The following is a 17,026-nucleotide window of genomic DNA, read 5'->3' on the forward strand; positions in this document are numbered from 1 at the left end:
GCACCTTCCTTGTCTGCCTCCTTCACTATTGTAATTCAATGCCCTAAAATTTACATCTCATTTGCTAAGTTAATAAATAAATAAATTATATTCCTTTTTTTGGAGATTGTTCTTTAATGTCACTTGTTGAAGATTTTTTTTTCCCTTTACTTGAGGAATAATTCCACCTTTCTTATTGATTTGTGGGAGCTCAAAGTTCTACACAGGTATTAAATACATAAAGGATGAGAAATTCAGAAGACAAATCTGTCTTATAGAAGAAGAAAAATGCATGAAAGTGAGTTAATGAAAATTAAAAGAAATTGGGAGACCACCCAAAGCAGTTCTCGGAAGCATACATTAGGGTTACCCCTTAATAGTAATTTTCTCATCATCCTTGAATTTCACATGTCAGGGGAATATGTCTATGTTTGTTCTTACGTTTTGTTGGTATTCAATGAGCTGGTCTAATTTATAAACCTCAGCCTTTTCAAACTTTTCTCCTCATATTTTTATGGTTATAGATTTTCCTCAGTTTCCCCATTTTATTTTGTTTTCTTCTTTTAAAATTTCTGTCATTTATTACTATATTCTGGTAATAGCCTGTACTTGTCACTATATTTATTTGTCTCTGATTTTATTTATTTCTTCATCCACCCCATTGCACTGAGTTATTGAAAAATATCTGAACTTTCTCTTGCATTTCTCTGTTTTCTGCAATATTCTCTCTGCTATTGACGGCACTTACTGTAGTTTTTCACTTTACAGTCATGATATTTTATTTTAAGATGGAGTCTAACTCTTGTTGCCCAGGCTGGAGTGCAATGGTATGATCTCAGCTCACTGCAACCTCCACCACCCAGGTTCAAGTGATTCTCCTGCTTCAGCCTCCCAAGTAACTGGGATTACAGGCACCCACCACCACGTCCACCTAATTTTTGTATTTTTAGTAGAGACGGGATTTCGCCATGTTGGCCAGGCTGGTCTCGAACTCCTAATCTCAGGTGATCCACCCACCTGGGCCTCCCAAAGTGCTGGGATTACAGGTGAGCCACCGCGCCTCAGTCATGAAATTTAAATATTGTCACTTTTTCTTCATGATCACCTATTCAAGTTTCATGGATTCACTGTTTCCAAAAATCTTTTTGAGACCATGATGTAGAATTTTTACAAAGACTCTCTTCTGTTTCTGCATTAATTCCACTTTGTTAGAGAATGTATACTTTGATTCCTTAATGTGATCCTGAAACTCTAACTTACAGTACTATTTTTCATAATGACACACTTCCCTTGTTCATCTTCACAGAGAGATCCTTGAGGGTTAAGACAGGTTCCCTGAGAGACTGCAGATTTTTATCAAATCCGGACCAAAGTGAGGGCTGAAACTTCTGATTCACTTCCTATAACTACTGATAAAATTTGCAACCACTACTTTCCACAGCCTACTATTTGTGCTTCTTCTTTTCACAGACATGATATTTACATTCTTCCAGGGTCTCTTCCTCTTACTCCCAGAGAAGTGACTGTGGGGAGTTAAGACTTGAGAAATGCCCTTCAATGTAGTCCCATCTCACCTGTATCTATAAATCACTCTTAGTTATTCAAATATGTCGCTGTTGTTCTTTCTATTGTCATGTACAATTTTGTTTGTATTCATTTATTTTCTAGTGATATTTTAAATGACAATTTAGCAAGATTTGAGGCAAAGGAGTAATAGGTGACAACCGCACATGCCACTAACTCAATTTAAAATTAGGACAAGGTTTTAAACTGTGTTTAATCTTAGGTAGTTCTTAGGTGCTTAAATTTCTTGTAATCTGGAGTCCGTGGATCATAAGCAATTTCGTAGCTTGCTTCTTCATAAATAACTTTTTTAAAGTATATAATATTTGAAATATAATGTTTTTATATGCAAATATATTGGAAATATATTTGAAATTCAAATGCATTCAGCAGATTCTTGGAAGGGTGAATGACTTAAAAATCTAGTTACCACTTTTAGAATATTGTTAATTTATATTTGTTGAAAAGACTGAGCCATAAAATAAACTTTTAAATCTTCACCATTTTCATGCCCTTCTCTTACAGCTCTTGCCTGTTCACATCAGAAGTGTCCTTTACCTCTAACTAGATAGACTTATAACATCCATCTTTCACCAGTCAGAGTGAGGAAGATCTCTACATCTCAATGGATTTGTTGCTGCTAAGCCTGAATAGTAAAGTGAAAAGACCGCACCCTGGACAATCTTTTCATTCTCTCCTGGTTGTGAGATGCACTTGAACCACAATAGTTACAAGCTTCCAATTGTAAATGAAGTTTCTGGTCATAAGCTCAGGAAGCTGTTTTTATAAACAGATTTTTCAATTATTAAAATATGATCATATTGTGAAATGTATTACACAAATTCATCTCACTTTTCTTAAAATTTTAATATTAGCAGATTAAAGCTAATTCCTGAAAATTTTTGAAACTGAGTTACTTCAGTGTTTGTAAACACTGAGTATGCTAGTCAACTATATACAATTCCTACAAGTGTTCATGAAAATATTTGTGTAAATTGAATTTATAGATCACCATCAAATTTATTGAAAAGAGGTTTTGTAGCATTCTTGAATGGATCTTTGTAACAAAGGAGTTTAATTTGCAGTATTCTTTATTGATATACTTTCAGAATATTGTTAATTTGTATTTGTGTAAATAGCTGAACAGTACAATACATTTTAAACTAATCTGCTTTTATGACTTTCTTCGAGTCTTATGCCCTGAGTATATGATTTGGAGGGGAAAATGGATCACCCTGACTCATATAATTATTATACCAATATGTTTCTGAATTTGATCTGTATTTTTCTGAGAAAAGATGGCCAATATTTAAATAAGTACTTGAGAATCTAAATTCCTTTTTTCTAATACTACATTTATGATTATCACATATCAAACATATATTGCAATAAACATTTTTGGTAAGAAATTAAGATGTCTCACTTATTTGCTACCAAAGTTCTACTTAAATCTTTCAATGTTTAATTAAAATATTATATAAATCATTCTATTTCTGTTTTAGTATTGTCGATTTGTAAATGATTATGGCCTTTTTCTGACATATTCTTCTTATCTTTTCTCTTATCACTGGGAAAAAAGTGACACTGACTCAGAAAGCTACAAATACTCTTTAAAAATCTGAGTATACAGATAGATTACATTTCAGTAGCTCCAAAAATCAATTCAGTCATGGTAATTTTCAAGAAGTTTCATTCCAGTGGTTCCTTTTATTTAATATCTAACATCATTTCAAAAACTTCACTCAAGTAAGAACAGAAATTATTTTATCAGATGTATATTTGTTTATGAATATTTTGGGGAAAATAAAAAATGAAACAAAGGTGCTTTACCTAAAACAAGAGTGTGCTGTTTTGAGGGTGACAGACAATAGCTGTTTAACAGCCCTTGGTTTTCTACTGAAATGCTCCGAATTTTAAAAGATAAGAGAAAGTAATATGCTTAGCTCGCTGAAAAGAGGAATTTACATAAGCAGAACGTAATTATCCAAGTAAGACCTTGTCGCTGAAACTTGGGAGGGTTAATGATTATGATGATAATTAAAATGCAGGGATTTGTAGAGCACTTATTTGCTTTCTGAAGAGCTCAGCGTACTTCTATATTTTTCTCATTGATCTCTGGGCAAGAGCTATACAATAGGCTGTTTAAATACCTCAGAATTATAGAAAGAAACATATGGCTTGTTATATCCATAAGTTATTGTAAGCTTTTGGTTTTTGCCTCACCTGAAAGGCAGGACCTCCTGTGACACAGCTTTTTGAAACATCATTTTAGGTCATTGTTGCTAAACTGACTCTGAGGAAAGAGTGCCACCTACTGAATCAAATTTCCCGGGTTCCCTCCAAGGGCTGGTCTCCAGCTTTAGAATTGTCCTAACATGCTTAACTATAAGAAATAACGGGATTGCTGCACCATGCATGAAATCATCTTTGTTTCCAGCTTTAACCACTTTATTTTAACAATCCACAGGTTACATCTATAAATTAACTATTTAATTCATAAGCTTTTCATTTGTTTTTTAAAAGTAGTATACAAAGATTAAACAAACCTAATTTTCCTAAGAAGTAAATTTCCCTAATGCCTGAATCTCTCTCTCTATTGTCAAAGTGACCACAAGGGGGAGCTAGCATGTAACTTCTTATGGGGCAGGAGCATTGACGTTGTGTAATGAATTGATTTTACTTCTGGCTGACAAATCAGGAAAGAATGGAAATATGCCACTTGAAACTCACGAAGCTCAAGACAGTTTTTCTCTGAATTACATCTTGCACAACGTAATCTAACTCCCCTTCTTAATATGTACTAGCTAATACATCAGATAGAGTGTAACATGTTTTTTGGTCAGACAATTCTTTTTTATCCAGGGTCAAGTCTATCTATACATACACAATTTATTTTGACCTTACTAAATGACGTTCAATTTTAAAACTTAAATATTTTTAAATATTAAAGTCTTAAAATATTTAAAGTCTTAAAATAATTTTAAATATGTCTCAGTACTTCAGAATATATGCCCTGAAATATGTGTCATTATTCAAGAGTCATTGGTTACTAATTTATATTTACTTCTGACTTACAAACTTAAAATTATACATAAAGTACATAAATACAAGTTGTAAATTTAGGTCATTTATTGCAGAAATTACAAATTAATCTCATGCTATGTAACTTCCCTGTCTTTGTAGGGTTAATCCTACAAAGTGACTTTGAGTGTTCATTGGCAACACACTTCCTATACTAGCAAGGAGAACTCATATTAACAGGTACGTAAATCTCATCATATAATTACATATTATAACATAGACATAATGTTGAAGAAAATTAAAATACATTTCCTGATCTAAATATTTTTTCTAATAGCAACATTTCACAATTGTAATAAAAACAGAAAAAGTTCCATATTAAATTTAAAATGCTGTCTGTTTACAGAAATATTTTATACTTTTTCTTATTGTGTTGTTCTGTAGGCAAGATTGAGTTTTCACAAAATTTAAAAATAAATAATAATTAAAATTTTTAAAAATTATAAACAAATTATTAATTTTTTTCCAGAATTTGAAAAATTCTTGTTAAATTACATTGCTTTTATACAGTCCATGTTTATCATCAAGGAGAAAGATACGTTTTAGCAATTGTCCTGTTAGTAGTGTGGATTTCTCATTTGTTAAAAGGTAAACCTTTTATTAAAAAGTCAGAAAACGGGCCAGGCACGATGGCTTGCGCCTGTAATCCCAGCACTTTGGGAGGCCGAGGCAGGCGGATCACCTGAGGTCAGGAGTTCGAGATCAGTCTGACCAACATGGAGAAACCCCATCTCTACTAAAAATACAAAATTAGCCAGGCATGGTGGCGCGTGCCTGTAATCCCAGCCTACTGGGGAGGCTAAGGCAGAAGAATCTCTCCAACCTGGGAGGCAGAGGTTGCAGTGAGCTGAGATCTCCCCACTGTGCTCCAGCCTGGGTGACAGAGTGAGACTCCATCTCAAAAAACAAAACGAAACAAAACAAAACAAGTTATAAAATGGTTGATGGCTGTGTATTAGAGGTGAACGACATATATCTATAAAAGAGAAGAGCAGCTAGGGGAACTAGCTATGAAGGAACTTCTATCATTAATTTGATAATTTAAATGTGACATGGAAATATTTGATACATATTATATATAAAACAGTTTAGCTATTAAATTTACTTTTGAAAATTTTCCATTAATGAATAAAAATATATGAAACCAGGCAGTGAAATGATGATAAAAATGATACAGAAAGAGAAAATAATTGTGGAGAGAATGGCTTTTTATTCATATAAAGAATGACTGCATTGAAAACATCAGCATCAAAAATGTCTCTTAAGAACTGTATTTTACTGAACTCAAGAACACAGCAAGTAGGACAAGTGGCAGAAGAATGTTAAAACTGATGCTATTATGACTGCATGCATAAACTCTCATAACTACAATTACAACTAATAAATATATATCTTAAGGAGTCTTTCTGAGGCAAAATTAAATAAGTTATATTACATAAAAGTCCATAAATTGTATTTTAACACTATTCTTTAATAATAGTGTTATTAATTCAATTATTGGAATACTATAGCAGTACTAATCATTTTTATCAGTCTATAAAAATGTTTTAATAGTTGTCTTTTTGAAGCTATTTCACCATAACAATCAATTTACCTTTAAAACTCACCTAGATTAGCATATTTTATTAATTAGACACGTTATATATATATATATATATATATATATGTCTTTCCAAATACTTTTCTCAATGAGCATGCACACATACATAGCTTGAATAACTCACAGATCTTTAGATGTTTAATGTGTGTGTATTAAAAGATATAATGTCTGTTTAAGGTTAAGACTATCATTTGTAATTATAAATAACAACTATCAATCAGTCTCTTCTTGAGAAATGTGAGACTGAAGGTATCTTTAGTTATTTATACACAATATACAATCTTCTAGATTCCTCAGTTTGGGGTTCTATGTCTATAGCCTTCTATGGGGTTAAAAAAATATTTCTGAACGATTTAGCAGTATTTATACTATCTCTCTTTTTAAAATTAAGTTTAATATTTTAAACACAGTGAAGAATACATTCCTCAATAACTATATTGTAGACAAAAAAAAAAAAAACTATTTGGGGGAAAAATACAAGTCTTAAGAGATGGTTAAAAATTAAGAGTGGTTATTGTGGTTAAAGGAAAGCCAAGCCATTGGAAATGAGATATCAGTTAATTTCCCGCCCTTTGACCATAAACTACGTATGGGACATAAGGAAAAAACTTAAATGCTTTGGGTATACGTCAGTACTCAGCAATAAAATTGAATTATACAGGTTAAATACAACATAAATATGTGATACATTTCTGTCAGATACCCTGTGGTATTCACCTAAAGCATGGTAGTTCTTTTCATATACACGAGGGGGCGATGTGACATAATTACTCTGGAGGGGTCATAAGCAAATTTATGAGGATGTATTTTCATATCACTGGGTCTCTTGGACACTGCATTTCTAACAACTCTCGGTTGCCTGCCAGCACATCTCATTAAGGCTAATTGATAAATCATAATACCCTTTCCTTGGAATTTTTCCCATTCTCTTGTTTTTGCTTTGTGGCAAACAAACCTCAAGGATATTTTATTACTTTCTTTGAATTAGTGTGTAATGCAAAAAAGACATAGATTTGCTGTATTTAAAAATTAATGATTAATAAATGAATGTGCAGTCACTATTCTTTATTTAAGTTAGCTGCTGTTTTTAAAGCCTTAAAGCCTCTGATTTTCAGTTTCCAAAATACGTGCCTTGGAACAGAGGTATTAACCCCAAAGAGACATAAAACGGGCATTTCCCAAGGCAGTATGGTTAAGTACTCACTCAGGAAAACAATCTAGATCTCTACAAAGCTCTAGCTCTACCATTCAACAGTAGTATATGCGTGACAAACTACCTATTCAGAAAATACAAAGACACTTTAGGATTTAAAAGTCTGGCTGTAAATAGCTTCTCTTTGAAATTTTAAACTGTTAGAGTCTCTTAAGGGAGTGACGAATTTTGGATACAGATCAGACTGCAAATTCAGACTACAGGTTATCTCATTGAATACTCCAGGAAATAAATAGCTCCTATACCTGAATCTTTAAGTAATTATCCCAACAACAGTCTTCAGAAGTTTCTTGTAAGTGGTTTGGATTTGATTTCCTTTGAAGGCTGAATGATTCATGTTACATACTTGTATGTTAGTCATTCACAATTTATAAATGGCAACTTAACTTCAGTATTTATGAATTGCGATCAATACTCTAGCAATCAAAACACTCACCTTTTCTATTTCAATAATTCAATTTTCTTTTTTGTTCTTAACTCTTTCTCAGAACGGCTGGATCACGAGCAAACCAGGCTCCAGTTGCAGATGTTTATGATAATAGTTAGGGAAGAAACCGTCTGTGAGATTAGTAAATGAATAAATAAATGAATCAGAAGTCGATATGTGTATGTGTGTTTGTGTATATTGTATGTGGTGGTGTTGTGGTGTATGTGTGTGTATATGTGTGTGTTATGGCTTACAAAACAGGAATCTTAGATATCCTAATGATTGGCCTTCATGTTTTATACTTTTGTTTTCATGGAGCTTTGGCAAATGCGGTTATCAATGGCTATTTGATCTTGAGAAACAATCAAATTGCAATGTGACACTTTAATAACAAGAATGGAGGTGAAAAAACACCACAACTAGTGTGTGTGTGTGTGTGTGTGTGTGTCGGGGGTAGGGGGGTGGGTATCCACTTTACCTTGAACCTGGGCTGAGATGGTTGGGAAGAATGACCAAAAAGGGTAGAACCGTAAGTAGTATTCAGCCAGATTTGAGTTTACAAAGCTTGTATTGACAGTAAGCCTTTCTCCTTAAAGGAGAGGCTCTATTCCTCTTAAGAGACATAGCTTCTCTTTCAATGGGCGTCTGCTTTTCTTCTGAAACACTTTCATAATCAAGTGACTTTCCTTGCATGGGTGCCTGGGGACAGCTGATTTTTCTCAGAGGATGAAGGAAGTTACATATTGATTGCTGTTGCTCGCGGCATGTTCGTACCAGTGCGGGCAGAAACGGGCTCACGAGCACCCTCGAATTCACACACACTCACAGAAATACACATCTCAGCCCGTGGAAACGCGCTCACACACACCCACTTACACGCCTCCGCACCTCATTCACATGGGTCCACGCGGAGTCAAGGCTGCGCTTCCCTTGGCATGGGCGTATGTGCGGCGAGGGCGTGTGTGCGTGCGTGTGTGAGAGTGTGTGTAGAGAAACCCACTAGGCAGACCGCAGCTACCGTATTCTACAAGCATGCTGCGATTCCCGATCACGTGTATGTAGAACCACAAAAAAACTAAATCGCTGTTAAACTTTTTTTTATAAATTCTCTTTTCCGAAGGAAGGCGGTGGAAGAGCTACTCCCGGTAGTTAAAGGTGTCGGAGACCCGCCGGCGAATCCTGGGGCGCGTCCGCCTCGGCGGAGCGCTGGGCTCAGCCAGCCGGACTGGTTCCCCATCTAACTGATCTAATCAATGACTCCTAAGAGCTGGGGCTCCTGGCCCCGCCCCCGCCATCCTCTTCTCCGCCTCCCATTGGACGCGGGCCGAGAAGGCAGGGCCTTGCTCCTCGCTCGGATTGGCTGGCAGGGAATCAGTATCAATGTTTAAGCGGCGGCGTGAGGTGAATAGAGTCAGTCAGCAAGAGACGCTGGGGAGAGAGCAGGAATCGCAAACCTGGCGGATGCGGCAGCAGCGGAGGGCGGCTGGGGAGACGCTACTCCAACTGTTGAATTGAATTTTCACCTTTCCTTTCATCCGCTGCTGTGCTTGCGGAGATGGATTTATTTGCTTTGAAATCCGCACATCTTTCTCAGACTGTGGGGTGATCCCGACACCAGACTGAAAGAGACCACCCGTGACAGAAAAGGAGGAATTAAAAAAAAAAAAAAAAAAACCCTCCACAACAGACTGCATAATTAACTAGACACACGGATGTTGGACTTTTGTGAATAGAGAAAATTGAGAGGAAAATCTTGAACTATGATGCGAGGCTAAGCTGGGAACAATTACTGGAAACCCGATTTTGTTTTTCCTTTTCCAAGACTCTGAAAAATTTCGGGGTGCCTCTCGCCTAACCAAGAGGAAAGGTTTAAAAAATAATAAACAAAATAAATAAACCAATACACCTAGCAAAACAGACGCCTTGTTTTCCAGAACCTCGGACTCCGGCAGAAAGAGGTAGAGTAAAAGTGCTGCTAGATTCAGCTTCACCTTCCTCCCTCCATCCCTTTCTCTTGCATTTTCTTTTCCCCCAAAACATGAATCTGGTTTTTCTTTCTATAGACTGAGTCAGAAAAAGCGTTAGAAGAAGCTGCAACTAATGTCTGTGAAGGGAGGACCGTGAGTCGAGAGTGAATACGATTCGTTCCGCTGCTTCTGACTCATCCGGTAGATCGGAACACCTGCATTTCTGGATGTGTCATTCCCGTATGTCGAGGCGTCTCCAGAACCCGAAATAATGTATAGACAGACCTGTGTCTAACAACCCCTCAGAGGGACCTCCCTGGGGTAGGCGCCCCTGGCTGGACCGCCGCGGCCGCAGCTCTGCACTCCCTGCCCTCCCTGAGTCGCCCAGAAAGACTGAGAGCGAGACTGCAGAATGCATCACGCCAAACCTTGATGTGTTGCTTTCATCCAGCCCACTCCTCCTACTATAAGAGAAAATTGAAAGGGGAAAAAAAACCCGTACTTTATTTGCTTCAAATATTCATCACTTTTATTCCTCGCCAAGGTTTTCTTTTCTAGATGAAGAGGACTGGGAGGCAGGGCTATTGGAAGGAGATGCTGAATAGAAAGAAAAGAGAGGCACTTGACAGCCCAGCCCTGTGAATGCAGAGACTGTTTCCCTTCTAGCGAGAGACAGGGAGAGTGTGTGTGCGAGGACTGGGAGGGAGGCTCCCCTTTCCTTTTTATTCGGCCTCCCCCTCCCCCTTTGAATCTGCACGTCCAACCATGAGTTGCCTGTTGATTTCCCTTCGCCTGGGAAGAAAAGCAAACTGGAATTAAACTGCTTGGAGAGAAGTCTTTGCTCGCGGGGAGAGGATGGGATGGTAGCGGAGGCTACTGGCTTGGCGTAGAGAAATCAGAGAGTGTGTTCTACGAACAGAGGAGAAGATTTATCTCTCTATTTCCCCCCTCCCAATAGACACACACAGCAATTGCTGATCAGGCTGTGGCTTTCTTGATTTCGGGGGAGAGCCTTTTCCGAGGAAGAGAGGGAGGAGCCTGGTGGGGAGAGGAAACTACAAATCGGGACACTAGTTCTTTACGCTGCATTTCCTCCCCTCCCTTTGGCTGCTCGGAAAGGAGAGAGAGGAAAAAAAAATTACGCTTGGCTGGGAGATGCAGTCCGCCGCCGCCGCTGCCTTAGCCAGCAATGCAAGATTAGATCTCTAAATGCAGCAAAACACTGCCTGAAAACAGACCAGCCCGCGCAGCAAGCAGACATTCCACGGTGCGCTGGGGAAGCTTCAAAATATATCTGTGACTCTGTCTTCGTTGCTCTTCATCCCTATCAATTTCATCAAGGGAAGCGAGCAGCAAGTAAGAATTTCACTTTCGGATCTGCCTAGAGACACACCTCCCTGCTCCCACCCCCACTCAATGTGAAGAGTATTCCGGAGGCTCCGGGCGGGAGTAGATTTGCAGCACCCTAGCGGGAGCGAGGAAAACCTACTGATTCTTTAGCTCATTATCATCTCTCACAGACGAGATTTCCTTCTTATCGCCTGCCTCATCGCTCAAGTTTGAGCCTCCCGAAGTCCAGGCGGGAGAGAAGAAACCCCTGGCTCGCCCCCAGCCGCAGGAAGCCGCCGCCTTGCTCCAAGCCCCTGCAGCTCTGCTGCACCGCAGCTTCTCACCCAGTGCGGATGCTGTAGATCAACAGGTTCAGGGAACTTGAGCGGAATAAGGAGAGACCACCGGGTGCCGCAGCTCGGGTGCAGAGGGAAAAAAGACCCATAGACTTGTGGCTCGCGTCGCGCGCGCAGGCTGCGCCAGGGCCCCAGGCTGGCGCGCACTGCCTCGCTGGCCCCTCCAGTCCGGCTGCTCCTGCCCCCACCTTACAGGTCTGGGATGTACCTTTCCATCTGTTGCTGCTTTCTTCTATGGGCCCCTGCCCTCACTCTCAAGAACCTCAACTACTCCGTGCCGGAGGAGCAAGGGGCCGGCACGGTGATCGGGAACATTGGCAGGGATGCTCGACTGCAGTCTGGGCTTCCGCCGGCAGAGCGCGGCGGCGGAGGGCGCAGCAAGTCGGGTAGCTACCGGGTGCTGGAGAACTCGGCACCGCACCTGCTGGACGTGGACGCAGACAGCGGGCTCCTCTACACCAAGCAGCGCATCGACCGCGAGTCCCTGTGCCGCCACAATGCCAAGTGCCAGCTGTCCCTCGAGGTGTTCGCTAACGACAAGGAGATCTGCATGATCAAGGTAGAGATCCAGGACATCAACGACAACGCGCCCTCCTTCTCCTCGGACCAGATCGAAATGGACATCTCGGAGAACGCTGCTCCAGGCACCCGCTTCCCCCTCACCAGCGCACATGACCCTGACGCCGGCGAAAATGGGCTCCGCACCTACCTGCTTACGCGCGATGACCACGGCCTCTTTGGACTGGACGTTAAGTCCCGCGGCGACGGCACCAAGTTCCCAGAGCTGGTCATCCAGAAGGCTCTGGACCGAGAGCAACAGACTCACCATACGCTCGTGCTGACTGCTCTGGACGGTGGCGAGCCTCCACGTTCCGCCACCATACAGATTAACGTGAAGGTGATTGACTCCAACGACAACAGCCCGGTCTTCGAGGCGCCATCCTACTTGGTGGAACTGCCCGAGAACGCTCCGCTGGGCACCGTAGTCATCGATCTGAACGCCACAGACGCGGATGAGGGTCCAAATGGCGAAGTGCTCTACTCTTTCAGCAGCTACGTGCCCGACCGCGTGCGGGAGCTCTTCTCCATCGACCCCAAGACCGGCCTAATCCGTGTGAAGGGCAACCTGGACTATGAGGAAAACGGGATGCTGGAGATTGACGTGCAGGCCCGAGACCTGGGGCCTAACCCTATCCCAGCCCACTGCAAAGTCACGGTCAAGCTCATCGACCGCAACGACAACGCGCCGTCCATCGGTTTCGTCTCCGTGCGCCAGGGGGCGCTGAGCGAGGCCGCCCCTCCCGGCACCGTCATCGCCCTGGTGCGGGTCACTGACCGGGACTCCGGCAAGAACGGGCAGCTGCAGTGTCGTGTCCTGGGCGGAGGAGGGACGGGAGGCGGCGGGGGCCTGGGCGGGCCCGGGGGTTCTGTCCCCTTCAAGCTCGAGGAGAACTACGACAACTTCTACACGGTGGTGACTGACCGCCCGCTGGACCGCGAGACACAGGACGAGTACAACGTGACCATCGTGGCGCGGGACGGGGGCTCTCCTCCCCTCAACTCCACCAAGTCGTTCGCGGTCAAGATTCTAGACGAGAACGACAACCCGCCTCGGTTCACCAAAGGACTCTACGTGCTTCAGGTGCATGAAAACAACATCCCGGGAGAGTACCTGGGCTCTGTGCTAGCCCAGGACCCCGATCTGGGCCAGAATGGCACCGTATCCTACTCTATCCTGCCCTCGCACATCGGCGACGTGTCTATCTACACCTATGTGTCTGTGAATCCCACAAACGGGGCCATCTACGCCCTGCGCTCCTTCAACTTCGAGCAGACCAAGGCTTTTGAGTTCAAGGTGCTTGCTAAGGACTCCGGGGCGCCCGCGCACTTGGAGAGCAACGCCACGGTGAGGGTGACAGTGCTAGACGTGAATGACAACGCGCCAGTGATCGTGCTCCCCACGCTGCAGAATGACACCGCGGAGCTGCAGGTGCCGCGCAACGCTGGCCTGGGCTATCTAGTGAGCACCGTGCGCGCCCTAGACAGCGACTTCGGTGAGAGCGGGCGCCTCACCTACGAGATCGTGGACGGCAACGACGACCACCTGTTTGAGATTGACCCGTCCAGCGGCGAGATCCGCACGCTGCACCCCTTCTGGGAGGACGTGACGCCTGTGGTGGAGCTGGTGGTGAAGGTGACCGATCACGGCAAGCCCACCCTGTCTGCAGTGGCCAAGCTCATCATCCGCTCGGTGAGCGGATCTCTTCCCGAGGGGGTGCCACGGGTGAATGGCGAGCAGCACCACTGGGACATGTCGCTGCCGCTCATCGTGACTCTGAGCACTATCTCCATCATCCTCCTAGCGGCCATGATCACCATCGCCGTCAAGTGCAAGCGCGAGAACAAGGAGATCCGCACTTACAACTGCCGCATCGCGGAGTACAGCCACCCGCAGCTGGGCGGGGGCAAGGGCAAGAAGAAGAAGATCAACAAAAACGATATCATGCTGGTGCAGAGTGAAGTGGAGGAGAGGAACGCCATGAACGTCATGAACGTGGTGAGCAGCCCCTCCCTGGCCACCTCCCCCATGTACTTCGACTACCAGACCCGCCTGCCCCTCAGCTCGCCCCGGTCGGAGGTGATGTATCTCAAACCGGCCTCCAACAACCTGACCGTCCCTCAGGGGCACGCGGGCTGCCACACCAGCTTCACCGGACAAGGGAATAATGCAAGCGAGACCCCTGCCACTCGGATGTCCATAATTCAGGTAGGAGACTTTTAGCATAACTGGGAGTTAACTTTTTTTTTTTTTTTGGAGCTGTCCTGAAACCTTTGGAACAGGGCAAGCCACTCTACCAGCAGCAGTGAGAGGGGAAAAAAAATTAAATGAAAACGGTTTACACTTTTGACACTGTGTATATATCACACTCTACACATAACCCCTCCCATGTAAAGAGTCTAAACTCTGCAAAATGTAAATGTCTTACTCCTATTTCATTTTAAAATTTATTTTTATAGGTTTAAAAATGTTAGCAATGTTCAATAATAATAGATTATTTTACTTATTTTTATTTGTTGGTTTATATTTCTTTTCATAAAAAAGAACTCCCAGAGCGGAAAAAAGTTTTAGTTAATTATCTTGAAAATATTTTAATGCTGTTTTTGTAAATGATGCCAAAAATGAAAGAAACTTATATCCAAATATTAAGAAGTTAACGTCTGTAAGTACAGAATAACAACCAGTCAGAATTTCAGAGTTCATTCAATTTGAGCTAACTTTTCACCCTTTAAAAAGTCAGTTTTCTATTTTAAAGGTACTTTAAAGAATATGAATCTCACTTACTCTTCATCGTTCCATTATGCTAAAAACTACAGCATAATGCATTAATACAGCTTAAGCTTTTGAAATGTGAGTTATACTCTGAAGCACTTTGAAAAGTTTGAAAACATGCAGACTCTACATAATGACTAGTAACTATCTATGAAAAGTTTGTATTTGTTTTGTCCTGCGGCTTTCGTGATCTGTTTCTTGGAGTCACTGAGGAATGAAAGGAATATAGCAGAGGACCAGAGGCTCATTTTGTGCTACTGTAAAAAGGAGGCAAAGTTACACTGAAGGCACTTGATGTGCCAAAATAAATTCAGGGTGCATTTAGTTTGCATAGTGTGTATTTGATATATCTAAGTGATATTTAATATATATATGTATTAGATAGTATGATTCAAAGTTATTGATAATATCACAAAACTAAATGACTGACCCAGCCTGGACATAGATTCTAACAGCAGCAGGTGACTATACTATGTCTAGTCATTGTCTTGTTTCTTTCACCCACTATTGAGTTGTGTCACAGAAAAATTTAATTCTTGCTTATTGTAATTGTATATTGCAACAAATTACTCTGGATGAGCAGTATGTGGAACTCAAAATTGAGCTTAACTGAAAGTGACACCTCGAGAGGAAGATTAGTTTGGGGCAAGTGAAAATAATTTGTTCATAATTTTATGCTTTGAAAAGCAAATAACTTTTGATGACACTTGACTCAATAATGTTTTTATTCTTAAAATGGAGCAGTAAAATTTCATAATCTTATTCTTTCTAACATAATAGGTATACCAAATACTAATACTTAGCAAAATATATTTTTCTGTAATCGTATAATGTCCTTGTAAAACAATCTCACACTTGACATTATTAAATATTAAAATATCAATTATAGTATTTAATCTTACTTCTAATAGTGTTTACTGTACATCAGTAATCATAATTTTTTAAGGTCTATATAAAACTGAAAAAGAAAGTATCCACTTAAAAAATGTGGTTTCTATGAAAGTCTTTCTGTGACTGTGTAAAACTGGTATTTATGACAGTCAATATGTATTTAGAAGGAGATGTTAAAACACGTATTTACAGATTTGCTACAGTCATTTTATAAATACACATATGTTAAACACCTTTCAATTACAATTTTACCATTGGCAATTACAAAGATGTCACAGAGGGTTAATGCTTAGTCTTCCATTTAAAGTACTGTGAGTTGAATTTTCATTTAGTTTCCAGTAAAAACGAAGGTGGTGCAGAATTTTCAACAAGCCTGATTCCTTGGTTAGACTAGTGAGAAACAATCTTGGATTGAAATATCCAGTGGTTCTGAGAGATAGTGATACCTGTAGTATATTGCACCATGCTGTTCTTGAAGTTGGTCATTGCTTAAGGAGGAATAAGATAATTATTCCTCTCATTGACAGTAAATCTCAAGTCAAAGCAAATACACACGTGCGCGCACACACACAGAATGCAAAGGGAAAACTTTTTTTTTTTACATTGCCTTTCCTCTAGATTCTTAATTCATGCCATAAAGAAACAAACTATGTTTTTGTTTTAAGTCCTTGAAATGTTTTCACAATAGCTCATTTTCCCATATTGCTTCTGCCCTAGGAATATCCTCAACATGCATTGTTTAAACGATTTTTTTTCTATTCAATCTTTGTAATCCTCTAAAGGATGCTTTGTAAGTTCTTAATATGTTAATTCTCTTTCAAATATATCAGGTTTATCTCAGTATTAATTATGGAGAGCAGAGTAAATTAACTGCAGGAACTGTCTTTTTTTTTTTTTTTTTTTAACTGGAGTGTCACAAACACACTGTGCTAAAGTGACATGCTTAAATTAAAGCATTTAGGTATCCCATAATCTTGTTTCAGGTGCTTTTATTAGTGTGTATATGTAATACAGCTTCCTAAGGAAACACACTATTAATCTCATGTGTATTTCTGAAGGTAGAATTTTAATCCACAGAGTGTACTTGGCCTAACTGCTGCTAGGTGTCTGGTTCATCTTTATTTTATAGCATTTGTGTTCTGTTTGGAAGTATAATGTATTCTATTGATGGAATAAAAATAATTTCATAATTGTGTTGAGATACACTGGTACAGTGTGGTGACATGAAATTTAGGAACTTTATGATTTATGAGGCTCACATTATAGCTAAAATTAAGATTTAAGTATCA

At 40.6% G+C, this 17,026-nt stretch overlaps 1 protein-coding gene and 1 long non-coding RNA gene across 4 annotated transcripts in view; one reads left to right on the plus strand and one right to left on the minus strand.

Annotated features, from left to right (window-relative positions):
- The window catches only part of LOC108582896, a 93,482-nt gene extending 81,188 nt beyond the window's left edge, over nucleotides 1-12,294 (minus strand). The window contains exon 1 of the long non-coding RNA XR_002518394.2: nucleotides 12,225-12,294. This is a non-coding gene — a long non-coding RNA (uncharacterized LOC108582896). The remainder of the gene's footprint in view (nucleotides 1-12,224) is intronic.
- The window catches only part of PCDH17 (protocadherin 17), a 97,576-nt gene continuing 89,828 nt past the window's right edge, over nucleotides 9,279-17,026 (plus strand). For 2 of the 3 annotated variants that reach the window (XM_031655873.1, XM_021929667.2), the window contains exon 1: nucleotides 9,279-14,282. In XM_031655873.1, the coding sequence (XP_031511733.1) occupies nucleotides 11,718-14,282 (2,565 nt within the window). In that variant the 5' untranslated portion in view covers nucleotides 9,279-11,717. The remainder of the gene's footprint in view (nucleotides 14,283-17,026) is intronic. The other variant, XM_031655872.1, reaches the window with a different exon arrangement.

This window comes from Papio anubis, chromosome 15, assembly GCF_008728515.1.
Source record: "Papio anubis isolate 15944 chromosome 15, Panubis1.0, whole genome shotgun sequence".
NCBI lineage: Eukaryota > Metazoa > Chordata > Mammalia > Primates > Cercopithecidae > Papio > Papio anubis.